Source organism: Terrapene carolina, unplaced genomic scaffold, assembly GCF_002925995.2.
Source record: "Terrapene carolina triunguis isolate 2854851 unplaced genomic scaffold, T_m_triunguis-2.0 Scaffold132, whole genome shotgun sequence".
Lineage (NCBI taxonomy): Eukaryota > Metazoa > Chordata > Testudines > Emydidae > Terrapene > Terrapene triunguis.
Window position 1 is genome coordinate 1,124,185 of NW_020664483.1, and position 26,579 is coordinate 1,150,763.

General features: G+C 38.3%; 1 protein-coding gene across 2 annotated transcripts; it reads left to right on the plus strand.

The window, feature by feature from the left end:
* The first annotated feature begins 1,299 nt into the window (after positions 1 to 1,299).
* Positions 1,300 to 26,197, plus strand: ZC3H6 (zinc finger CCCH-type containing 6). 2 transcript variants are annotated; one of them, XM_026653166.2, is made up of 9 exons: positions 1,300 to 1,705; positions 4,354 to 4,469; positions 9,367 to 9,483; positions 10,712 to 10,823; positions 13,992 to 14,101; positions 14,777 to 15,030; positions 17,180 to 17,697; positions 20,057 to 20,155; positions 23,813 to 26,197. In XM_026653166.2, exons 1-9 carry the CDS (start codon positions 1,444 to 1,446, stop codon positions 25,315 to 25,317), a joined length of 3,093 nt encoding a protein of 1,030 aa, XP_026508951.1. In that variant the 5' UTR covers positions 1,300 to 1,443; the 3' UTR covers positions 25,318 to 26,197. The 2 variants fall into 2 exon arrangements, with proteins under 2 accessions (XP_026508951.1, XP_026508950.1); XM_026653165.2 differs by having other exon boundaries at positions 1,301 to 1,705; positions 19,919 to 20,155.
* Positions 26,198 to 26,579: the final 382 nt, after the last annotated feature.

A 26,579-nucleotide genomic window follows, 5' to 3' on the forward strand; every position in this document is an offset into this window, starting at 1 on the left:
GAGGACCCCCTCTTTCCCTCTATAGTTAATATGGTGGAAATGGGCTGTGCTTCTTTGGATATGCCAGTAGTTCTCTCTAGAAGCTACCAATAAAAATATACAGCTTGCATGCTGTTTGGGGTTTTTTAGTGTAATTTGTCCTGGCTTTTTCAGTTTAGACCATCAGATATCCCTTTAGAAGCCAATGGAAGAAACTGACTCTGCCTTTCCCCTGAAGGAGGGACAGAGGAGCTGAGGCATTGGATCTCTGACTGAGAAACTGGAGAAGGATAGACGACTTTCATGAAGGCTTGAGTGCAAAAGCTCGTCAAAAAACCTTTTGGATAGCCTAATTTATTTATATCTCTAGTAGTCTAGTCATCAAACTCAAGAGTCTGCCTGCAGACAGTGGAAAAAGGGTGGAGCTGAGCATGCTTCATTCTAATTGGCATCACCTTGTCTGATTAACTGAGAGACAGACACACTTACTTGTTTGTATCAATGTCATCATGCTATGGGAAAATGTTAAGAAATATGATTTTACTTGAATTTTCTAGATTTTACTGTAGACATAATTATTAACAATTTTTTTATTGGAATATCACATTTCTCCTTTTCCATCAGATTCTAAAATACATCAATAATTATTATTTTATTTAGATGTTAGTTTCAGTCATATCAGTAGCTGAAAAAAGTATGTTTTTTACTTTCTATAAATCTAATGTATGTTTGTTGATCAGTACCTGAGACAACCTATCAGTTCTGCCATGCTTCTACTGCTTTGGTAATTACAACTAAAATTCAAAGAAATATTTACATAACTGTTTCATTTTAATTCACTCTCACAAAAAATCTGTTAATTTATCAGAAAAAGCCATAGCCTTTCTTTTTTTAAATACATTTGATGATCATCTATATGTAACTTACTTTTCAAGTAGATATTGATCATAGTAAAAAATTTGATATGCTAGCAAATTTTGTATTTATACAAATAAATTTAAAGTATATTTGAACTAGGTGAAAGGTACATTGCCAAATCAGTTTAGGTACTAAATTTTTGTTTTGTGAACAGCTTTTTTTCAAAACGGAACATCAACAGACGTATTTCCATGACTTTTAACTTATTTTTAAAGGAATAACATTCCCCTGACAGTGCGATATTACAAAGGAATTGTGGTAGCAGATCAGACTAACGTCCATTTAGTCCATTATTCAGTCTCAGAAGTCCTGAGGAAGGTGTAAAAGCTACATAATGGACAATTATAGTATAATCGTTTTGTTAATGAATAATTAAATTGTACTTTACAACAATGACATTTGCTTGTGCAAATCGTGGAAATCATGGAAATAATGAAACACTTGATAGTAAAACAATTGTGTAGAAATAACCATCTTAAAGTGAGGGCAAGGGGGAGTTTGGGAGAGTGAGATGTTAAATTGCTTCTAATTGCGACTACCCCTTTCATGCAGCATGGACATTTATCAGGAAACTACATGACTTCCCAGAAGGCACAACATAATAAAAAATTAAAAAATAAGGAATATGATGAATACACTAATTACAGTGATGATAACTTTGGTAACTATAATGAAGAAGAAAAGGAGGAGGATTTTGCTGATCAGTTAAAACAATACAGAAAAGCTAAAGAAACTTCAAATACTGATTTAGGAGCTCCATTTCCTAAAGAACCAGTGAAAAAACAGGGGATGAAAGGAATCCAGAAAGGTACGGTTTGGTTTAATAGCTAATTTAGTTCATTTGCAGAAACTTTCAGAATGGGATGGTGTCCTACAAATGGTGAAAAAAAAAATTAGACAAGGTAGGTTAGGGTAATATCTTTTACAAGCTTGTCTCTTTCATCAACAGAAGTTGGTCCAATGAAAGATACTACCTCAGCTACCTTGTCTCTCTCATATCCTAGGACCAGTCCAGCTACAACAACACTTCAAAATTATAGGTCATACCCAATTTTTCAGTAGTTTCTCTTAGTTTAAGTCCAGTATTTCAGAAGTCTCCTATAAATCTTGCTGGTTTTTGACACCTGAACTGTTTTTACGATGACAGCATTTTTTATCTATAGCTGATAGGATCCATTGTTTTTTGTTTCATCTTCTCTTGGTTTTTTTGTCTTCCTCTTGTTGTCTATGGGTTGCTTTTTCTTGTCTTGCTTCTGCCCTCAGTGCATCTTGCCTCTACTATCCAACTGTCAGAGCTGTACAAACGGTAGATGGGTGCTGGTAGTTTTTCTACCAGAAGGCATCTATGGTGTGTCATGCTAGTAATTAAATGCAAAGTGCTGACGGTAACTCTCCTCTTCTTATACACAGCTAGCAAACACATATCAGTAATAAAAATTACACAGTCACAGATCAACAAGGAGTCCGGTGGCACCTTAAAGACTAACAGATTTATTTGGGCATAAGCTTTTGTAGGTAAAAAACCTCTGAAGTAGTGAGGTTTTTTACCCACGAAAGCTTATGCCCAAATAAATCTGTTAGTCTTTAAGGTGCCACCGGACTCCTTGTTGTTTTTGTGGATACAGACTAACACGGCTACCCACTGATACTAGTCACAGATCAGTGCTGCATATCCAGGTTAATGTTCCGTGTTCTGCAGTGAATAGTGTAATTTTTTTAATAAGTTAAATCTTGCCAATTGTTGTCAGTTGTATAAGTATTTGAGTAGTAATATTGCTTCAGAATTATTTTCTATATGATGTACTCTATGAAAGTGTCATACATAGAGCTGGGTGGGAAAAATTATATTTTGAATAAGGCCAGGTTTGTAAAGGTATTTAAGCACCTAAACATGCAGATTGATACCTAACGGGATTTTCAAAAGTGCTTAAGATGCCTAACTTCCATAGGCATCTAAATACATTTAGAAATCTGGTCCTTAGCCATGATCATGTCCCTTTTTGTTCATTTTTTCACAAATTTTCGTATGTTCAAAATTTTGTTGAATGCTCATGGAAAATAAATATTGGAACTATACCTAAAACAACTTACTTGATAAATTAATTATGCATGATATTGATATTATGTAGCATCCACTTAAGAAATTAACCTTGGGGGTTTGTGAGTAAAGGAGAGGAGGGAGTAAGGTAGTTATGGAGAGAGAGGTAGGTGGATGGGAGAAGATGACTAGCCTGAGAAGATCCATCCCTCACCAGAAGGGCCTCTGTTCAGAAGGGTTGCAAGGGAAAAGATGGTAATGAAAATAACCTGATTCTAAAGCCTGGGTATCATCTAATTCATAAAATTGTTTTTTCACTGTTGTTGCAATTGTTTCATTGGGGTTTATTTTTAGTTTAAAATAGGTATAAAGTATCTGTCCACAGGCTTTGATTGATCTGTCAGTTATTTAAAATCACAAAATACAAAACCAAAATGCAATGTTATTGAATATTCTCTATGTAAAGTTTTTTTCAAGTTTCACAAAATTTCAGAAATTGGTAGTAATGGTACCTCCAATATGGTTCCCTTGACTAGCAGGTTATGGGCACTTGAGTCACGTGGTTTTGTTGATGTCATAAACAATTCTTCTTACCCAACTAAATAGGAAATACGGTGGTTAAAGTAAATTAAATGAAGAAAATATTGGATTTACCATTTATCTTACCCAACTGTTCTCTGGGAACATTTCTATTCTATAATTAGGCTTGGCAGAATTCAATTTTTATTTTTTATAATTTTGAGAGATAATATTGATGTTTATTTTTAAGCATTTATTTTTATTTTTACCAAATTTAAATGTTCATAGTGGCTGGAAATTGGGAGAGTGTAATTACAGTAGACATTGAGATTCAAAACGTTAAAGCTTTGTAACTGTTAAACACAAATTTTCAACATTATATGTTAAAATATAGAAAGTAAATAGCCTTAAATCAAACTCTTAAGTTCTCAAGCAGCATTTTTCTTACTTTGCCAATTTGTAAATTTTGATTATTATCAATGGAAATGTTTTCCCTTGGTTTTTGTGTGTACAGTGAAATTGACTTTTGACATTTACCAATAAAAATCTAATCCTTACATGCCTATTTGTGATTATAGAGATTGCATCATGTGTAGGAGAGAGAGATCTGTGGGTGCAGAAAATAGTATTTTGTTATGTGCATATGAAGGTAACATCAATATTTCAGTGATTTTTATATGTACTCTTTAAATATTAAGGGTATTTAAAAGTAATTGATGTTATACATGGTATGTTAAGGAATTTAGAGCTGAAATGTAGTATCTATATAGTAACTATATCTACTCTTCCTTCTAGTTTCTCATGTCAGTTAAAGAGGAGGCCACGTTAAAGAGCTTTTTGCTTCTGAAGAATAGTCATTTTTCTTTGAGGTATCTGAAATATGTTTTAATATTTTTCAGGTATTGCACAAAGGGGTTTTGGTGTTGGTCGAGGGCGTGGAATTCAGAAGAAGTTGAAGCGTAAAGATCGTGGAAGGGGGAGAGGGGCCAATAAAGGACCTGATGGCTTTCAAGAGGTACATGGAATTGAAGTTAAAAACACATACATGTATTTGCAAACACCTGGATACTCCTTGTTAACAGAGATGTAGACAGAATTGCCTAATTATGTTTTCTACCTATTTTGTTCTGTTCTCCAGAGGTTAAGCTAACTCTTTTCTAAGAAAGGAAGTTCCTAGCCCATCCAGTTGAGAAAATAGTCTTGTTTAGTCCGTACCCAGAAAGACTGAAACAATACTAGCAAGAGAATTATAAACTTCACTTTTTAATGAAATGTTAACTTTGAAGCTTTAATAGCATCTTAATTAATTGAGGATTAATTCAAGTTCTGAGAAATTGGCTTACCTACTGGCACCAAATCACTGGGGGTTTTTTTAGCCAGCATAATTAGATTGGGAGACTCGATTCAGTTCCTAGCTGCCTACTCCCATTGATCTTCCTCACAAGTTTTTCTCACTTCCATCTAAAATAAAATGTTAGACTGTAGTCAGTGTCAGCTGTTCATCTTTTCAGCTGTCAGGACTCTCTTACTCTATTCTTTAGACAGCCTAAACTGTGGTTCCTTTTCAAGTGATGGTCCTTATGTATATTCCATGCATACCCACCATACACCTGAGTCTGGAATTTTTTAGTAAGCCGTGTCCATTGGTCCATACATGCGCTATAGTTCTCCTCATGCTCTGAACTGAGGACATAAGGGATGATGCGGACCAGTGCCTCTGCGGTTTCTTCTTACCAATGCATGGTCTGAGTCAGAATCTTCTGTGTCCTCAGCACCTTCTGCTACTGCGTCATTTCTGTAAATAGATTGAGTTTGGTTTTAATATTTTTCTTCTTTTTAGACTCTAGTATAGTGTAGTTAGTTAGTTGTTTCCACTTTTTCCCCACCCCAGGGAATTTTTCTCCACGGGGGGCAGTGGAGAAGGTATAGTGTATGATGTGCATGTATATCCCATATGTGGAATACAGATAGGGCTCATGCGTCTCAAATATTCTCTAGTTACAGGTAAATAACCACCATTTCTGGCTCTTTCCCACTCCCTGGCTGCAAACTGGATTCTTGCTCAACTGGTTCTACAGGACCCCATTCAACCTGGTTCTATAGATAGAATAATGAAAGGAGCATGTACCATAATCCAGTTAACTCTCCTTTTGGAGAAGGATGCAAATGAAGAGACAAATACAGACAGGCCCTAGCAGGACAGGAAGAAAAAAGGAGGAGGGAGACCCATTCTTGATCTACATCAGCTAAATTTCTTTATTTGTAAATCAAAAGGAGAAGGGCACATGGTTCACATCTCTCAACTTGAAAGATGGTTGCTTTCATGTGGACATTCATTCATCCTACAGATGGTTCCTCAGATTTCTGGTAGGACCAGAGTACTACCAGTTCAGAGTACTGCGGTTTGGGCTACTACCAGCACGCAGAGTCTTCAGGAAGGTCCTCTCCGTGGCGGTGGCCCAGATGAGATGAAACAGTTATACCATCTTCCCATACCTGGACAATTGGCTCCAGATCCAACCAGGAGGTCCAATCGGCTGCCCTATCCTTGTTTGTCTTCTGGCATCCTTGGGGATCTGTGTAAACAGAGAAAGGTCTACTTTGACTCCCACAAAAAAACTTTATCGGAGCAACCCTAGACTCAACCTCAGCAAAGGCCTGTCTCCATATGGACAGAGCCCAGGCCGTGAACAGCCTGATAACACAAGTCACCCTCAGACCTTGTCCCTCTTTCCCTGCTAGGTCACATGGCCTCATGTATCTATGTAACACCATCCCCTCCATTGCCTACAGGGCTGGCTCTAGTCTGTTTATTCACCAGAAAGAGAAAACAGGAATACCAAGGTAACAATCCCTGCCCAATCCCTGGCTTCTCTTGTATGATGAACAGACCTTCAACAGCTGCCTGCCTTTCCTTCCACCCACGCCTGACACAACCATGATCACAGAGGCATGTATCATAGGATGGGGAGCCCACCTGGGCAGTTACACTGTGCAAGGCACGTAGATTCCTCAAAAGACTAGGATGCATATCTATCTCCTACAGTCAGCCTAGCTTGCAATGCATTCCTTTCACTTATACGGTCCCATCATATCCAGATAATAACCGACAACTTGATGACCATCTTCTATATAAACAATCAGAGTGGAGTGAAATCTCTTTCTGTGTAGAGGCAGTCAGTTTATGGAACTGGTGCATCAGGTACCACATATCACACTCTGCATATACCTACCAGATGTTCAGAACTCTATGGCGGACAATCTGGCACTTCATCACAGACCACAAGTGGGAGATACATAATTCAGCCCTGAAAGAAATCTTCATTCAGTGGGGAAAGCATCCTGGGACCTGTTTGCCTCCAAGATGAACAAGAAGTTCAGTCTGTACTGCTCCAGAGCAGCATTGGCCGGGACTCTGGGCACGATGCCCTTTTGTTACCCTGGACAAACCACCTGAGATGCACTTTTTCTCCCATCTCACCGCTACCACATGTTCTGTGAAAGATTTGGCATAACAAAGCTCAAATCATTCTCATTGCATCCAGTTGGGCCCAGACAGGTCTGGTTTCAGGACCTTTTACAATGTCAGCCCGTCCTCCCATCAGCATCTGACCCTTCCTGGATCTGTTAACTCAGCAGAACTGCAAGATCAGACATCCCAACCTGGACCCTCTTCATCTTATGGTCTGTTATTTGGATGGGCGTCAAACCAAGAGCATTTATGTTCAGAGACAGTTCAAACTATTCTCAATCACAGTAGAAAAAGATTCCACCAGAAAATGCTACATAGCTAAATGGTGGCATTTTTCTGCCTGGACTCAAGAGAACCATCTATCTCCGGAAGATGAAGATACTCCTGCTTTTTAAAATTATCTCCTCACTCTCAAGACATCAGGACTTGTCATTCGTTTGCTGCAGGTCCACATACCACAGCACTCCGTGCCTTCTATCCTCCCATAGAAGGCTCACCCAACAGTCAGATACCTGAAAGGTCTCATTATGACCTTCTCACTGTTAGAACCTCAGTCTTGTGCTCTCAATACCTACCCTTTGACCACTCAAGACCACCCTTTGAACCTTCTCCTTAAAACACATGGTGTATGAGTCAGCCATAAATGCTGCCCAGTTCACTTACCCTTCTGGCTAATGTGAGGGCGACAAAAAAAAGTATCCTTCATTGATAGGTGGGACATCCTCACATCATCCTCCTGTTGGAATACTGCTTACCAATCATCCACACGTGGAATACACACAGGGACCAGCACTCAAAGAAGAAAGGGAGGTTATTTATCTGTAACAGGAGGTTCTTGGAGATGTGTGGTCCCTATCTGTATTCCACTATCTGCTCTCCTTCTCCTCTGCTTTGGATCATGACTGGATTTGCACTAAGAGGAGGAATTAGAGGTGTCAGAGATGACTGCCGCTTATACTCTTGGTACAGAGCACTGGGGTCGGGGGTGCATGCAACTGCACAGGCATGAACTTGCTGGAAATCTCTAGTCTCAGGCACATGGAGCAGATGAGTACTTATGTGTAAGTTCAAGAACTGACTCTGGTATGGATTTCCTGTGTGACCTTGGGCAGGTCACTTTATCTCTTTGTGCAGCAGTTCCCCACTTGTAAAATGTAGGTGGTAATATTTCCCTTTTACTGTCTTGTCTATTCAGATTGTAAACTTCCTGGGGTAACAGCATTCTTCCTGTATTTGTACAGCACTTAACACAGTGGGGCCCCAGTTTCAGCTGGAGCCCTCAGATGCTACTGTAATGTACTTTTTTTGTCTATTTGAACTCTGGATGTGTGAGAGAGGTTGGGGGTGACGTAAGGGGGTGTGCATGTTTGTGGGTCTTGAGCTGTTGGGGCAGAAGCTAGGGGGAAAGCCCAGCGCTGATGCAGCAAGTTGTTGACTCTTCAAGTTCACCACCACCAGGAGCAGCCCTTGATGCGGTGTGCTCAGCTGTCACCCCTTCTAGGTGCTGCCTAGTTTTCCTCACACAGCCCTGTTTGTGTCCTTCCCTCCCACATGTGTTGGGGGATCCCCTGTTCTGTGAACATCCCTGGACCTCTTCCTGCCCATCAATTGGGTGGAGGCAAACAGTTCTGTAGTGGGCCTGATTGATTATTTTCAATCTGGGTTGGGAAGTAAACTCCCAGCCAGAGGAGCATCCTCTCCTGAGAGGAGGGTTCTGAGACTGGCAAAGTGACTGAAGAGGGTGATGAAGACCCCATCAGCACCATTCTGTTGTCTTCTTTCTGATGTTTTTCCTTAAGAAGAAAATACCAACCACTAAAAGTTTACATTAAAATATGTAACGGAAGGAGACTTCATATCAGGATTGAGAGTTGGCTTATACTGCTTGGCTAGTAACTGTTAGTATTCTGGCATTCCTGAGGGAACTCCTAGTTGCTGTATTTGGGCCCTAAGCTAGTGACTAATCTAACTGTAACGTTATTGTCTTGAGATCGTTGAATATATGAAGTATTAGTTACTGTGTCCCATACAACAGTGGTATATTTTATTTTTTTCCTGTATACATTTGCAAAACTGAGATGTACAAATCTTTATGGTATCTGAAAGAAGATTCTAAATTTGTTGCATTTATAACAGAAAGCTTGCTATTTTCACCCAAGAATTTTATGTTACTTGGTCTTAAAGAACAATACTAGAACATCAAGAAAATTTAAGATGCATATTTGGTTTTACTTCGTATTTTGAGATAGAATAGCCTTTCTCTGAACTGCGTACAGTAATCTGAAAACACTCAAGTCATGAATTACTGTCATTTTATTTTGAAATTTTATTCCACTTTGGGGTAACTACTGCTTTGAATGCTGTAATTGTTGTTTTGCAAATATATTTAAAATAGTAACTGTAACACATAAACTTAAAATATTTTTATTTCCTTTTATAGGAAGGCAAACCAGTGAAGAAATGGGTGAATATGAGTCAGGAATTCATAAATCAACATACGGTGGAACATAAAGGAAAACAAATTTGTAAATATTTTCTCGAGGGAAGATGTATTAAGGTAAATATATACTTTATATGCATGTATATATCTCTAGCGGGAGTCGGGGAAAGGGTGGGCATTCTATTTCAATTTAGCTAATATCAGGAAAACTTGTTTTATGTAACTTTGGTTTTTTGCCTTAGTATTTTTTGGCAGGAAGTATAAATAAAATAAATGCAAGAGAAATTTTTGAGGGAAAACTATTAAACTACATATCCTTTCACTGTGCAATGTAAATTATATAAAAATGATATACTATTGATCACTTATTAGCAGTTACAGTATGATAAATACACTTGTGTCCAGCAGTATTAGAATCTGAAATTAGTGTAATATGTAATCTGTATTTTTTATATTTAATTTTGGACATATGAAGGGTGATTTAGTGATTCATTTCTGTTTTAAAAATAATCTTTTCTTGGATATTATAGATTTTGAGAGATAGTGAAAAACAGTGCTTTAATTATGCACAAAGAGTACTTCTCTCTCCAGCCTAAGAAAGGGGGAAAATATGCTTTCGCAAACATCCAAGAAAGGCAGACCTGAAAAACCTCAGCAGCTAGGAGGGGTTGGGAAGCAGGAAGAAGAGAAATTGCATTAGAATATTAGAGCCAGACATAATCCATGGCATGCTAGCCTGCCATTATGTAGATTCTGGTATTGCATCATTCTGAAACTAATAATACAATGCAGCTTAATTCTCTGGTACCAAAGTTAATCTTTTAATCAATTATAAGATATAATATAGAAATTTGAAATAAATTATGAAAAAATTACATATTTGTTCTTAATCTGATGTGTGTATGTCAAAAATGTTTATTATGTCACTTATTCCTAGTTCCAGTGAATTTGGAGGTACATAATTTTCTGTGTCTTTTCATGATTGTGAACTTTTTTCTTCATCATTTACTTCCAAAGTAAAAATAAAATGTAATTAGGCTCTTTCCAAATTCCTGGTGGAAATATAAGGTAATAGCCATAAAATAGTCTTGAATATTTTCATGGTTTTGTCTGTTATGGTATTTAAATCCCATGGTTCCCAATATGATGAGTATTTAGTGCCACCTACAGTTCATAGAATCATAGAATGTCAGGGTTGGAAGGGACCTCAGGAGGTCATCTAATAGAGAGAAAAGTTCAAAACTGGATAAACAGGATGAAAGCATCATTGTTAAAATATGAAGTTGAATAAATTCAGCATTTAGAATTGATAATCTTTGTCTCTCCTTTTCTGTCATATTTACAGGGAGACCAATGTAAATTTGATCATGATGCAGAGATAGAGAAGAAAAAGGAAATCTGCAAGTTTTACATACAGGGTTATTGTACCAAAGGAGAGAACTGCATTTATTTGCATAATATCCTTTGGGAAAAACTATATTTGAATTATAATCCTAGTTAAGGTTTTTATATTTTAGTATAATCTGATTTTTCTTTAGACACTTTATAAACACACTGACTGTGTTTTATTGTGAAATATCATTTGCAATGTTTGTGCAATTAGTGTATGGTGATATGTGCGTGAAAGAGAGAAGTTTTTCAAATTATAGTTAGGTATTTTCCATGGATTCTTTACAATTTTTCTTTTGAGATTTAACCCGATTATATATAAACAAATTTAAACATTACAGTTGGTTCACAAGCTTTTATCCCATGAATTTGTTTTCATGAAAGCAGCATTGACAAGATAAAATTATAGAGTACTTAATTTTTAAAATCCTTTTTGCTATTGGGGTATTATTGGAAGATTAAAACTGAGAACTCTTAGAAATTAGTTTACTTTTTACCACATCCCATAAAGACATACATTAGGGAGCCTGCAACATCATAGCCACCTCTTGATTCCTTCAGTGGAAATGGTAAACACAGCAGCCAGCTCTCTCTGTGGTAAGAATGAGATATGACAACTTCAAGATCTCCATGTCCTTCCAGTCTGGAGCAGAAGGTGCAGTTAAGTACCATCCTATACCTCCTTAGCACAGGGAGCTGGTGTACATAATTATTTGATCCTATTTCTGAATGAGGGGGCAGGACAGTGGTTTGTGTGAGAGGAGGATAAGAGCTGAATGGGGACAGGGTGGCTTTTCCCAACACACACACACACACAAAACACTTTTTGGAGTTAGAGGGGGGAATGGGTTACTTGCACCTGTGTAAAGTGAGTATAAAATACTCCTCGTTGAATAGCATTGTACACCTGCTTTGCTCACATATTGCACAGATGTAAATGACTGCACAAATCAGGTCTGCAGTCTTGAATTGTTAAAATAGCACTTGTGTATTGTGCATGGTTATACAAAGCCACAGAGTTGGTACAACTATTTCATGAACAAAAATAAGGCATTAGTTTTATGTGCGGTTGTGTGATGGATGGTTAACACTGATTCGTATTTTGTATTCACTGGAGTTCTTTTAAGTGTGCAAGCAGAGTTAATTTTTCCCTGACCAGCAATCAAACTTTTCTATTGAATTTGGATGGTGAGGGTTTTGTGTATGAGAGAGAGAACTGGATGTTATGGTTGCTGACAGTTATGTAATCTTACCTTGATTGCTTTAGTGTGTGTGATGTTTTTAGTGATCTAAATAATGGCATGGCTTGTTTTGAAATCCCCTTACCAATCTAAAATAAAGTTAAAGTTTTTGGGGTGGGAATTCAGAGTCAGATTAGCTTGCTTTAATGAATAAATGAATTTTACTGCTCTTTATTCCATTTAGCAACACAACTAAGAGAGAGAAAGCAAGAGTCTCTTCTTTCATTGCTTCCTCAACAGAATTGTTCACTGAATTTTAATCAGCTATGCTTGTGCAAATCCTACTGAAGGCAGCTGGGTTGCATGAGTGTCACTAAGGGTATAATTTGTCCTGCAGAGCCTTTTCTACTGATGATCCATGACAAGGAAAGATCATAGTTTAACTCTTAAAACCTGGATTAAGTTTGAAAGTCTGGCAGTTTTAAAAAAAAGTTTATTTGCAAACTGAATATATTTCAAATTGTACACGCAAACCTGGAACCTGACAATAACACTTGATCATTTTTTAGAGCAGAACCACACTTTATAAAGCTGTGAGAGTGTGTGTGCGCGTGCGTGTGTGCGCGTGCGTGTGTGCACATACATTAAAAGCTTTGTTATCTGGTATGATGGAGGAATGGGGTGTGCCGGTTAATCAAAAATTCCAGTTAACTAAGTGTTATATTTACCAATGGAATACCAATTTTCAAATAATTAGAATACAGTAAAATGAATAAAATACATTAAATAGCATACAGATACTCACCAATCCAGTAGTAGTACTGCACTGCAGAGTGGTTGGTTTCTTGAAGCACTTAGGTGTATACAGGTAAAGTTTTCTATACAGTAGGTTATCTTATGACACTACATATCACTATGGGCAGCACATGGCATACACCCAAATCACTAAAAATACAGTTAACACTAAAACTAGACTGAACATAATTTAATCTTTCTTTGATCATTCAGAAGGCACTTCAGGATCTTGCAGTGCCTCTAGGTCATTATTATCAACATTAATTATCATTGTGGATGTAGACGGTGTAGGAGCTTGGGCTGGATCTGTAATGATTCTATGACACACCCTGGAAACTGCTTTTTTGAATAAATCCCTGATATCAGCTTGCTTACTTGTCTTCTGCCTCTTTTGCATAAAAATAGAGTGGAGAATGTGCAATTGCATAATCTCCTGGGCAGTATACTAGTCCCGGTTACTAGATTGAAGATTTGTATTGGGAGATATCAGAAATGCCAGTTAATAGAGCTTTCTGGCCGATAAAGTGCCGGATAACACAGCTTTTACTGTATATAAAAAACCCCAAGAGCTGCTGTTTCAACCATTCTCCCCCTAGCCCCCCTCCCACACACTTCAGTGAAGATTCCCTTTTCTTACACATAATCTGTCCCTAAATTTCATGGACCAGTATATGGTTTTTAATACAAATAACAGGTTTTGATTATTGATTGATACTAAAATTGTACACATTTTAATTTAAACAGATAAATACCTGGAAATTTAAAGTCCGGGATAAAACTTCATATTTAATCCCTGTCATAAGTAATACATCATTTAAAGGATTAAATTTCTCTTGCTTCAAGAAGAGACTATACCTAATAATATATAACTTCACTATATTGAGATGCTTACAGTAGGAAAAATTAGATAGTCTAAGGAGGGAACTTCATCTTTTTCTGTAATTATTGGCTTTAGTTTGACAGATTATTAGGTTATTTCATATATTAAAGATTAATAAAGACTTGAAGTTAGACTTTAGTAGGGGATGGGGGGGTTGGGTTTTTTGTTTTTGGGGGGAGCAGGTTAAATACATATAATCAGTCTAGCACAGTGTCAAATGGGATTAAACAGTGAATTGCTTAATGCTTAAAATATGATTCTGGAAATGGTAATTGTTTAGGAGCAGTGGAAGTCTCACTGAAAATTACTTGTAAAACTGTTCCAAACTATGCAAATTAAATGTTGCTACCTGTTAGAGTCCTTAATATTTTTGCTGCTACATGAATTTCCTTGCAAGTTCTATCATACAGGAGCAAAATGTTACCAAGGGGATAAGTGCAAGTTTTCTCATGCTCCATTAACTAAAGAAACAAAAGAACTGCTAGATAAGGTGAGTAATGCTTATACTGGCACAGTAAGTGAAAATTATTTCTGAGTGGCAAGGTAGTCAAATGGAATAAATATAGGCTGGGATCTTTCAAGGGATCTAAAGGAGATAGGCACCCATCTCCCAGTGATGTTTAACATCCTAGCTCCCTGAGAAAATCTCAGCCCTGAAGTTTGGCTCTATGACCACATGCTACAAAATGAATTCTCTTTTCCTTCTCTCTTTTTCCCCCTTCATTTTTTTCACCTCTCTCCTCCTCCTCCATCCATTATTTTTTCTGCTCTACTCTTTCACCCTTCTTTACCACCTCTTTGACAACCTCCCTATTCTCTCATTTTTAAATGTATACTCATATAGCATGAAATATATTATATGTATTTTAGAACATGTTACTGCTTTCCATCATCTGTAGTTACTGATCAAAGGACATGGACCTCCTAAAAGTGTATATTCCCATATTGCAGAAATAGTTTAATTCCTGGCTGACCTAGAAGAAATTTTGAGGCGGGATTTAGAATTCTTCTGAGTTCGATGTTAAATGGCAGGCAATATATAATGGACATACTATTACAGAGCAGCTTAATTCTTTTAAAATATAAAATGAAGTGCTACAATGAAATGTTAAGTTCAGTGCAAATTTAGTACAATAAAAACTTTCACTGCATTGCTTTGTTTTAGGTTTTGAATACTGAAGAGGAGCCACAAAATGAAGATGAAAAAGAACTGGAGGAACTCAGAAAGCGTGGCATAGTTCCTCTTCCTAAGCCACCTCCAGGAGTTGGACTTCTGCCAACTCCACCTGAGCAATTTTCATTTTCTGAGTCTGATACAGAAAATTTTCAAGATCCTTCTGGTGAATTCAAGAAAATTCCATCTCTGTTTGAGATAGTTGTGAAACCTACTGTGGATTTAGCACACAAGATTGGAAAAAAGTAGGTTTTAGAATGAAAAATGGCTTTATAAACATTTGAGAAATGGACCACACTACATTTTTAGAAGAAATTGATAGTCTTGAGGATTTCCAGAATTTGCTTTCTAACTGGGGGAGGGGGGGGAATTTCCACTATTTGCCATCATAATTATAGTATCTCTCGTGTATCTAATACCCTGTACACAGGATTACTACTCTTGGGTCTTGACCTTCCCAGAAGAAGCAGGCAAGGAATTCACTCCCTTCACTCTGTTTTTCCAGTCCTCTGAATGACTATGAACCCACCTTCCTTTGCATGGTGAACAAACCTCCATCTCCCTCTAGTCTCCCTGATAGTCAGCTCTTTCTTGACTTCAGTCAGTGAAGGAACTCCCTGATGAAACTGTGTGCAGGGTCTTCGTTGTTGCAATTTCAGCTCTGCCAGATGTCACTGCCTTTACCTGAGCTGTTCTTCTTACCCAGCCACCTCCCATAAAACTTAGACCTAATTGTTAGATACGAAGTTTTATCTGGTCCTGTTGAGTTGGATTTCTTCAAAGCTCTTTGAGTTCAGGTCTTTGTTGGTCTTGGGATGTTTTAAACTGGTAATTTGGCAGGTGTTGTGCAAACTTACACACGCAGTTCTGCCAATACACGTTGCTGTTGACTGCAAAAACTATTCTGCTGCTCCACTCTTGGGCTACTCATGATTGCCATTTGTGATGGATTTGTGGCACACAATGTGATGTGTTTGTAATGTGGACAGACGTTTACTATAAGAATTAGTTTGCCCCTGCCAACCTCATATCTACTTGGCACCAAAAAGATTTGAACAGATATCCCCAAGGACATTTGGAATCTAAACAGCTTTATTCTAACTCCCCCACTCCTTTTAGGCGAAAAAGTGTTGTTTGCAGTGTTTTTCTATCCATGTTGGTCCCAGGATATTACAGAGACATGGTGGGTGAGGTAATAACTTGTATCTTTTGTTGGTGAAAGAGACAAGCTTCCAAGCTACACAGAGCTCTTCTTTGGGGGAAAAAATGGAAAGGGAAACCATTACAGTATGGAAAAACTGTAATCATTCCCTGATGGTCTGAAGAACCACTCGACTAAGAAAATACAGTTCCTAGTGCTGTTCACATCCATACATCAGTGATATTCGTGCAGGTTAAAGTGAACAGAAGATATCTTGCAGTATTAAGTGCAGTGTTTACCTTAGACCTTAGTTTCTCCTGTACAGCTGACACATCAGGTAGTCCAGTTCCTCCACCGATCACGGTCACTAGCGAGTTGTGATGCTTCGTCTCAGATGATGCTAGCACAGTCAATATCCGTTGTTTACTGTCTTCTTCCTGTTCTTCCTTGGCCTTCCTAGCTTTCTCTTTCCTTCTTCAGGTACTCAATTCAGTGTTTGTTTAGCATGTCTCCCACCCTCCATACAGTTTACATGTCCCAATCACATGAGCTTGCTTTCTTTGATATTTTCTAACATGTTCTGCTCTGTCAGCTCCCACAATCTCGCATTTGTTATTTTGTCTTTCCCTGAAATATGTAATGTTTTCCTCGGCTATCTCTTATCCGCCTCCTCCAATCTCTTTTTGTTAGCTACTGTCATCAGCCAAGTCTCCGCTCTGTACACTAGTGTGCTTAATACAATTGCATGATATAATCTGACCTTTAGTTTGGTGTGGAGATCTCTGTTGACCAGATGTTTGCTTTTCCTCATCTCATGTGGATATCTTTATCGCAGCTACCTTCGAGTGTCGTCATGTTCCCCAGAGAGCACAACTCTTCTACCTGTTCAATTTCTTTTCCATCCACGTACACATTTGCATGTGTTGTCCAGTTTCCTACATTTATCATCTTGGTTTTCTCTGATTTACTTTCAATCCAATTTTTGCTGCTTCCTGTTCTTCCTCTGATGTAAAGCCAATCATTCCGTTTCACATCGTACTTAGTAAAGCAGTGACTTGTTTATCATAGGGACAGGGTAAAATGTTGTGGAAGACAGATGTCATTCCAAACTTCTAGAAAGGTATGGCAAGGAGAGGAAAGTGTATTTTTTAAAATGTTGCGTTTTTAAAATATATAAATTATATTTACTGCAATCTAGTTTTGTGTAGCATGTATATGTGCTTGTTCTTTACTTGTCAGTTTTCTACCTACAGGCCACCAACTTTCTATAACAGCACATCACCACCAAGACCACAGTTTCAGGGAAATGACCCACATCCTCAGCATATGTATAATCCAGGGTCAAGTCCAGGGCCTGGTCCCAGCATACCACAAGGACATAATGGACCAGTAATGCACCCAGGTTCTCCTGGGCATCACCAATGTACAGGATCCCAAGGTCCAGCAATGCCACACAGCCCTCCTTTGCAACCTGTTCCACCAGGCTTTTTAGGACCACAGGGTCAAACTGGCATACCAATTCAAGCACAAGCTGGTCCACCTTTAACACCACCAGGCATTGGTGCACCATACAACACTCCAGGAGTTCAAGGACATATGATGAATATACCCAGAGAGAATCATTGCCCACCAGGCCCACTGTATCAGCAGATTCCTGGTGAACGACAGCAGAATATCAATTATGAATCTATTCAGAACCCAGCTGATTTCTATGACAATTACTATTCACATCAAGCTGTACATAGCTTTCAGCCAACTAATAACACAGGAGGTAAGTTTGTGTTCAGAATTGTTTTTGTTCTTTGGTGAGACATGTTTCTGTTTTCTGAAGTATTACTGCACCTCTAGAAGAATCAAGAGAAATATTAGAAAAAATAGCCTGTTTGAGATGTATCTTTAAAGAATATTGTGAAACAACCTTCTTTTAAAAAAGAAAAAAGCTATTCTAGAACTTTCAAAAAAGAGAAAAAATCTAGCAGAGAGCCATTCTATAGAGCTGACTGAAGTAAAGACACTAGGACTAGGACTTGTAAATTTAGCATTTACAAGAATTCTAATGCATCAGGGTAAACAAGCCAGTCAGTTTTCTTCCCTCGGACTCCTTCAGCTCTTTGTCCTGTACTCACCGTACGCAGTGTAGTTGTAGCTATGTTGGTCCCAATGATATTAGAGGGACAAGGAGGGTGAGGTGATTCCTTTTATTGGACCAACTTCTGTTGGTCAGAGAGACAAGGTTTCAAGCTACATAGAGCTTTTCCTCTGGTCAGCTGGAAAGCTTGTCTCACCAACAGAAGTTGGTCCAGTAAAAGATATTACCTTGCATCTTGTCTCTCACCATATAAGTTATTCATACAGGAAAAATGTATAACAAATTTTAGAAGTATTACATGCAGATTGTAAATCAAATGTCTAGCTCAGTGATACTCAGATGGTGACTCGTGAGCCACAAGTGGCTCTTTAATTTGTCTTCTGCGGCTCTTTGCAGTACATGATATTAAAACACTGATTTAATTATTAACCAATCAAGATGCTTTTACTATGTTATTAACCAATTGTAGTTGATAAAATAATATTTGATGAATCATTTTGACTACTCACTACTAACCAATCACCCACATGTAGAATACAGATAGGGACCAGCACTCGAAGAAGAAATGGAGGTTACTTACCTGTAACAGGTTCTCCGAGATGTATTGTCCCTATCTGTATTTCAATGCCTGCACCCCTTCCCCTCTGCTCCGAATCATGACTAGATGCACAGTAAAAAGGAGGAACTGGAGAGGTGTCAGTCCACACTGCCCCTTACTCCCTTGGTTCAGAACATGAGGAGAACAACTGTGCACGTGCAGGTCAATGGATACTACTTGCTAGAAATCTCTGATTTCGGGTGCATGGTGTGTACCCACAAGTAGAATACAGATAGGGATCACATGTCTCGAGGAACCTCCTGTTACAAATAAGTAACCTCACTTTCTCTGCTAAGATCAAGGTAGAGTCTAACTTTTAACCTGAAACTAGATGAATCTTTGAGAACTTGTTTATCCTGAACAGCTGGTGGTTGTCCTTGTTCTCCTTCAGACCAAGAAGTCATCTTGCATAAAAACCCTCCTATTTGGAAGATATTCAGGAGCCTCATTTTCAATTGACTAGACACAAGGAGCCTAAATACCACTCTTTTAATTTTACTCATAGTCTTAATGCAAACACTGCCTCAGTTAAGATCTGCTTTTTCTGTTTAATGTATTTGAGTGACTGCCTCAGCACCTTGTGGGTCCAATATGGCTGTTTTGTGAAACTTTCAGGTATTGTCTAGTAAAATCTGGCTTCTCACCCTCAATCTTCCTCATTTATCAAGGCAGTAGAGAAGCTCTGTCCACCTCTCAAAATTTATAGAATTTAACGTTACAATTTTTTTCTATCATAATGCAAGTATACTCACAGAGACATAATTAAAGTCGCAGTGCTAACCTTAATTCTGATGTTTCCTAATTTTTGAGTGCTCATCTTTGCAATTTTAAAATATTTTTCATGTAACATTTCTCTCTCTGTTTGTAGATGCAGATATTCCTTTAAAAAAACAGTTCTATTCACATTAGATTTGATAAAACCCTTTCTTACTGGTGTTCTAGCCAAGGGGAGAGTATCATTTTATAGTTTATTTTAGCACACTATATGTGTGCAAATTGGTGAAAAGTCATCTGAAAGCCTGAGAATTGTAAGATTTTTGTTACAATTTATTTTATTTTTATTTTATTTTTTGCAAATAAAATAAACAGTTTTTTTCGATTGGGGAAAAAATCAGAGCTGACTTTGCAGTTTGTATGTCATGTTTCAGCCTGTTTTCAATATGAAATAGTTGAAAGATTAACCTTTATGCGGTGGGATTTATAAATATTCTCAAATTTATTTCAATTAATATTGCCTTGTAAAGTCTTCTCTGGCTATTTGTTAGCAGTAAATTAGCTGATTCTTTTTTAATATTGTATATGCAGATGGAACATGGCATGGAGAATTTACTGATCACCAGGCTCACCTCATTGTTCAAGATTCACATAAGAGTGGAAATGAGTCAGATCGTGTCAGTAAAACAGGCCATAAACCTGCTATTAATGTACCGGATTTTCTTCCAGCAATGCAGAAAGCCCTTTTTGTAAGACTTAGTCAAAAACAGCAAGAAGATGGAGAACCAATCAGCAGTCAGTCTCAGAGGGCAATGAGCAAGGAAGAAGGTAATGTTAACTGTTACATTCTAAACAAAAATGTTCTTTTATATTGTGTCAGTATAATATTCCCATTTTTATTTTGTGACTATTTCCATTAATTACACTATGCCTATATAAGTTCCTACTTTAATTTCAACTGAATAACTTATTCCTTGCTTCTTTTCCTAACCTGTTCTTTAGTTTTTCTGTGGGCTCTTTAATACAGTAGCACCTCAGAGTTAGGAACACCTCGGGAATGGAGGTTGTTCGTAACTCTGAAATGTTCATAACTCTGAACAAATTATAGGTTTCAGAGTAGCAGCCGTGTTAGTCTGTATCCGCAAAAAGAACAGGAGTACTTGTGGCACCTTAGAGACTAACAAATTTATTAGAGCATAAGCATATGCATCCGAAGAAGTGGGTTGTAGCCCACGAAAGCTTATGCTCTAATAAATTTGTTAGTCTCTAAGGTGCCACAAGTACTCCTGTTCTTTGAACAAATTATAGTTATTTGTTGCAAAAGTTTATAACTGAATGTTGACATAATACAGCTTTGAAACTTTACTATGCAGAAGAAAAATGCTGCTTTTAACCCTCCTAATGTAAATGAAACAAGCACCTTGTCAAATCTCTTTTTAAACTTTCTCTTTATTTAGTAATTTACGTTTAACACATTTTTGTTGTTGTTGTCTCTGTTGCTGCCTGATGGCATACTTCTGGTTCCCAATTAGGTATGTGGTTGACCAGTCAGTTCACAACTGGTGTTCTACTGTATTAGTCTTGGTACCAGTCTTATTCGTTATTTTTATTAATAACCATGGGACAGAAGTACAACTGTGCTAATGAAGTGTGCTGCTGATACAATTTTGAGAGGCATCCTCAATACAGAAGGAGGATCAGAATATTATACGGAAGGTCTGGATGACCTTGACAACTGGAGCAACAGAAATGGGATGAAATTCAATAGTACAAAGTTCAAGGTCATGCACGTAGGGTCTAATAATAAGAATTTCAGCTACACGCTGGGGAATGGATGGCCAGTCTTAGGAGACTGAGTGTATGTGTACACTGCAATTAAAAACCCGCAGCTGGCCCATGCCAGCTTACTCAGCTTGCGGGGCTCGAGCTGTGGGGCTGTTTCATTGCAGTGTCGACTTCCGGACTTCCAGTGAGGTGGGAGGGTCCCAGAGCTTGGGCTGCAGCCTGAACTCAGAAGTCTACACTGCAATGAAACTGTCCCACAGCCTGAGCCCCGTGAGCCCGAGTCATCTGGCATGGGCCGGCCACGAGTTTTCATCTGCAGTGTAGACATACCCTGAAAGGGCTTGGCTTGTTTAGCCTAGCAAAAAGAAATCTGAGAAGGGGATATGATTGCTGTCTATAAATACATTAGGGGGCATACATCAGGGAGGGAGAAGAGCTATTTAAGCTAAAGGACAGTGCTAGCGCAAGAACAAATGGGTATAAAGTGGCCATGAACAAATTGGAGCTGGAAATTAGAAGGTGGTTATGGAATAGCCTCCCAAAAGGAGTTGCAGGGGCAAACAGCTTAATCATTTTTAAGAGAGATCTGCACGAATTTATGAGTGCAGTTGTATGAAGTGGTTGCTTGTGATGTTGCGGGGCAGAGCTTAGCAGCCCTGGGGCTCACTCTTGGTTTATGTCTTGTGTTCCTAAAAGCTCATGCATCAGGGCTTCAGCCAGCCATCTGCAGTTGTCAGGAAGGGGTTCCCCCGCCCAGTATATTCAGAGTGGGGGAGGGTTGGTCTCCTTCCTCGGAAGCATCAGAGATGGCTGCAGTTGGAGATGGGACACTGGACGGTGTCGGCCAGTGCTCTGAGGTGACACCGAGCGTTCAGGTGCTTGGCTGGTTGGTTCTTGCTCACTTGCTCAGGGCCTAACTGATTGCCATATGTGATGTCAGGAAGGTATTTACCCCCAGATTCATAGATTCATAGATTCATAGATTCTAGGACTGGAAGGGACCTCGAGAGGTCATCGAGTCCAGTCCCCTGCCCGCATGGCAGGACCAAATACTGTCTAGACCATCCCTGATAGACATTTATCAGGTGGACAGCAATCTTGGGGTTTTTTCATTTTCTGCTTCAGAGTGTTGGTGCTGGTCACTTGACAGAAATTATGTGGGTATGGCTCACTTAATCATTTCCCTGCCATTGCAGGTGCCGTGGGAATTGGTGCACCTCAGGCATTCCTGTTCTCTCTCTGCAGTCTAGTCTCCTCTGGGCTGTAATATTTTGATCCAGCTTCAGTTGTTGGGTTTATTGTGTGGATACTGAGTGGTGTTGGTGGCCTATGACGTAGAGCAGATAAGACTAGATGATCTGGTGGTCCCTTCTGGCCCTAAACTCTATGACTCTATTGCTTCCTTGAAGGGAGGGCAGATTACCTGTTTCGGTTAAAGGATCAGTTCTGCCACTGCCCAGGAAATCATTGGCAGATGCTGACAATCTGGCCAGCTATCACCCTGTGTCCTGTCTTCCAGTTTAGTTCAAGATTATCAAAAAGGCTGTGGCAAGACAACTCTTGTAGTATCTAGTGATCTCAGACCTCCAGGATAATCTGGGTATGATCCTGGGTCTGGGACATAGACTGCATTGGTAGATTCTCTCTTCCTGGCAATGGATGAAGATAGTGTTCATGCTGGCATTATTAACTCTATCAGCTGTCTTCAGTGCTGTTGATCACGAGGTGTTGCTGACTCACCTTCAAATCACATCAGTGGCAGACGGGCTGCTTTAGAGTGACTCAGTTCTTTCCTTGTAGAGCATCCTCAGATGGTGGCGGTAGTAGTAAGAAACTGCTCCTCCTCTCTTAAGGTGCTTACACATGGAGTCCTCTGGATTTCATCTTGTAACACCGATTATTTAATGTTTATAGGGAGCTATAAGGGTTAGTAAGGGAACATGAGCTATGGTGTTTTCAGTATATGGATGCCACTCAGCTTTGTCTTCATTTCATCTGACTGGTCCAAAACAATCCGTGATCTTATTCAGTGTCTGGGTGAGACTGGGGCATGGATTGAAAGTGAGTTGGTTGAAACTTATGCTAGACTTGACTGAGGTGATGTTGATGGGCTGGGAGATGATACTACAATTACAGGGCTTCCCACTAACTGCAGTAGTGGTTGTTAATTTGTTCTCAATAATCTAATATTGTTTAAATACCTTCCCTTATCTCCCTTTCTGGAACCTGATTTCTCCCTGAATCCCTTACATTTTGGGTTTCAAATATGAAAGGGAAATAGAGTAGCGGTTCAGCATTTCCACCTTATCCATTTAAGACAGCAGCAAGCCATGTCTTTCCCCCCTCAACCAACAATAAAGGTCACTTACATCAAGATTCATGTGTTTAAAAATACATTTTTTATGAAATTTAAGTTAGAATTGTTGACAGGAATAGTTTTCTGACACAAAAATATTGGAAGAGGTATACAAGAGCAGAGAAAGCAGCAGTTGAGTATTTATTCTTAAATTGTTATAACTAGATTTTTTTTTTGCTCACTTCCACTAGCTGATTTCTGTGATCCTAATTTATAGTTGCTATTACCTTATTTTGCTAAGTCTTAACATCAGACAAAAGCCAGTTATTAAGAAATTATACTTAGTTCAAAGTCTATTGAATCTCCAGTGATCATTTGTTTGACTAACCTTTGTTTTCTTTCAGATGATAATGTAAACTGGTACTCCAGTAGTGAAGAGGAAGAGGGAAGCAGTGTTAAGTCAATATTAAAAACCTTAAAGAAACAAACTGAGAATATTAGGAATCGGCAACAACATTCCACAGAACAACATATGGTTGTTGTTCCTACTGACCCAAGACTTGCTAAAGAGAAATGTACAGGAAACCAGGCTGTTGATCCGAGACTGAGATCCACTCCTAGATCAAATACTAGGAAACCTACAGAGTCGTCATCTTTTGACCCAAGGCTTGCACGGGATCCCAGAATGTTAAAGGTTAATGAAAGTGGTCTTGCAAGTTCTTCTGTTGGTGGAACAAAGTTAGATTTACATCATGCACCCACTGGAGTTAAGGTCAAGCAAAAAGGAATGGATGATGATGAAGAGGATGCAGAACGAGAATTGAGAGAGAGAGCTTTTCTAATACCTTTGGAACCTTTACCTGGTGTAACATTAAGGGATCCGAGATCTCAGCTTCGACAGTTTAGCCACATTAAAATGGATATTATCCTGACCAAACCAAACTTTGCTAAACATATTGTATGGGCTCCTGAAGATCTACTTCCAATACCCTTGCCTAAACCTGACCCGGTGTCTTCAATTAATTTACCTCTTCCTCCACTTATTGCTGACCAGAGGCTTAATAAATTACGTAATTTAAAAAGTGATCCCCATCCAAATGCAATGCCAGCTGACCCAAGACTGGCAGCAAAAGCAAAAAATAATATAACAAACAGAAGTGGCTCTTTGGATCAATCTGCAGATTTGCATGCCAGTAGTTCAAGCAAATTAGGAGATCCTCGCTTACAAAAAAATGTTGATCCCAGACTCCACAGACTGTCTAGTACAGATACTCACCATGGAATCACAAAGGATTCTCATCCTCCAAAATTTGACCCTCGTCTAACCAGATCTGGTATTGGTTCATCCCAGCCCTCAGAAGCTGTAATATGTAAATCTGACCCGGACATTCTGCCTCCTTATGCACCCAAACTATCATCAACGGGTGTTAGATTGGGAACTCCAAGCTCAATACTTAGTGGTATTAGTTTGTATGATCCAAGAGACCACAGTTCATCTTCATTAGACCCAGCGCCAGTTAATTCAGGAGAGAATGGAGAGAACCAGAAAAAAAGTATTTTGAAAAATACTAGCAAAAATGAATCTACTCTGTCAGAAGACATGTTGCCACAGAAGTCTGTCCCAAATATGGATAAAAATACAGAAGGATCAGCAGAGGCCAATTTAGAAAAAGCAAATAGCATCAATACATCTCAGGCTAAGCACTCCAGTACTGCACCAGCAGTGCATAATCTTCCTATCCAAGCTTTATCAGGATTGATCAGACCACAGTACAGTGATCCAAGGCAAGTTAGACAACCTGGACAGGTAAATCAAATGCAAGATAATGATCCAAGTGGGGAATCTGACGATAAGTCACTAAAAGATGTTTTCAAGACTTTTGATCCAACTGCTTCGCCATTTTGTTAGCAATTGATTTATTAAGTCTTTTTACGGTTGTGAATATTGCAGTTTTCTGCTGTTTTGTAACTGGTTTACCTATTTGCTTTATTTATTTTTAAATTATAATTATCAACACTTTTCAGCTGCTAATCTCAGAACCACATGCAGTTTCACAGTATGCTATAGTGTTTGCACAGTATTTTCTATATAATACTTTTCCAATTTCAGGGAGACTAATAATTGACATGTAGAAAAGACCCTCTATCATGTTAGATCTGATAAAAGCACTTTCATTGTAAATAAGTCATCATGAATTCAACTCGGAAGACCTGTATATGTGTAAGCTGTCTCTTTCATAATCAACATTTAGATATGATGATTGCCACTTTTGTATGATTGTATAGATTCAAGCAATATGATGTACATTACTGTGAGAGAGACTAAGACAAGAATTGTCTTACTTATCAAGCCAAACCTACTAACTGAAATATACATAAATGAAGTAAAAGGAAAATGTTGATCTTCCTTTTCAGAGCAGTTGATGTAAGGCATTGTTTTTATTCATGCAGTCAATATTCTTAGTGTAAAAGATACCTATCACATATTGAGGAGTTAAAATGTCATATCTTTTTAAAGTATTTTATTCTATACTGTATATAGAAGAAATTGTGAAGTACATAACTAGAAGAACATTACTGTTAAAGTGGAGAATACCTAAGTTGTCTAATACAAAAAAGTTTATTTAATTTTTCATGCATACACAATTCTGAATTAGTGCGATAGCTTACATTTTGGTGTTCATGTATTTCAATGTATTTTTGTATTCAGCTGCTTAATTTGTATTGCTTTTTTTGTATTGATGTAACTGCAGTACTTGTATTCATTGTGTCTTACGACATTTTTAACAAAAAATTAAAAGATACAATCAAAGTCTGGTAGTCACTGTTAAATTGATACGCCTGCTAAAATACCAGATAGTTACACACACGGACAACAGTAATTGAGTACCTCTGAAGCAGAGATGATGATTAAACTTGCTGTATTATACTCACTTGCCACAAGAACTTGTGTCCCAATTCTGCACTCCTTTAGTAGGCAAAACTCTCCTTAATTCCAAAGGGGGTGTTAGCTCAGTCATGGCTTCAGGGTCAGAGCTTTAGTAAGAGAGAGGGTTGGGGTTTTTTGGGAGGTGGAGTTGCTTTGTTTATATAAACTAAAAATATCTAGATGGTTACTCACAATGACACACTCCATATGGAGTGTCCAGCAGTATCATGGCTTTCCTTTGA

What these genes read in the sequence shown, in the direction of transcription:
- ZC3H6 (XM_026653165.2), top strand. Translation starts at nt 1,444, where the DNA reads ATGCAGCATGGACATTTATCAGGAAACTACATGACTTCCCAGAAGGCA. An exon ending in GCCAACTAATAACACAGGAG is followed by an intron (nt 17,698 to 19,918) that starts GTAAGTTTGTGT and finishes TTGTATATGCAG; the next exon opens with ATGGAACATGGCATGGAGAA. An exon ending in GGCAATGAGCAAGGAAGAAG is followed by an intron (nt 20,156 to 23,812) that starts GTAATGTTAACT and finishes GTTTTCTTTCAG; the next exon opens with ATGATAATGTAAACTGGTAC.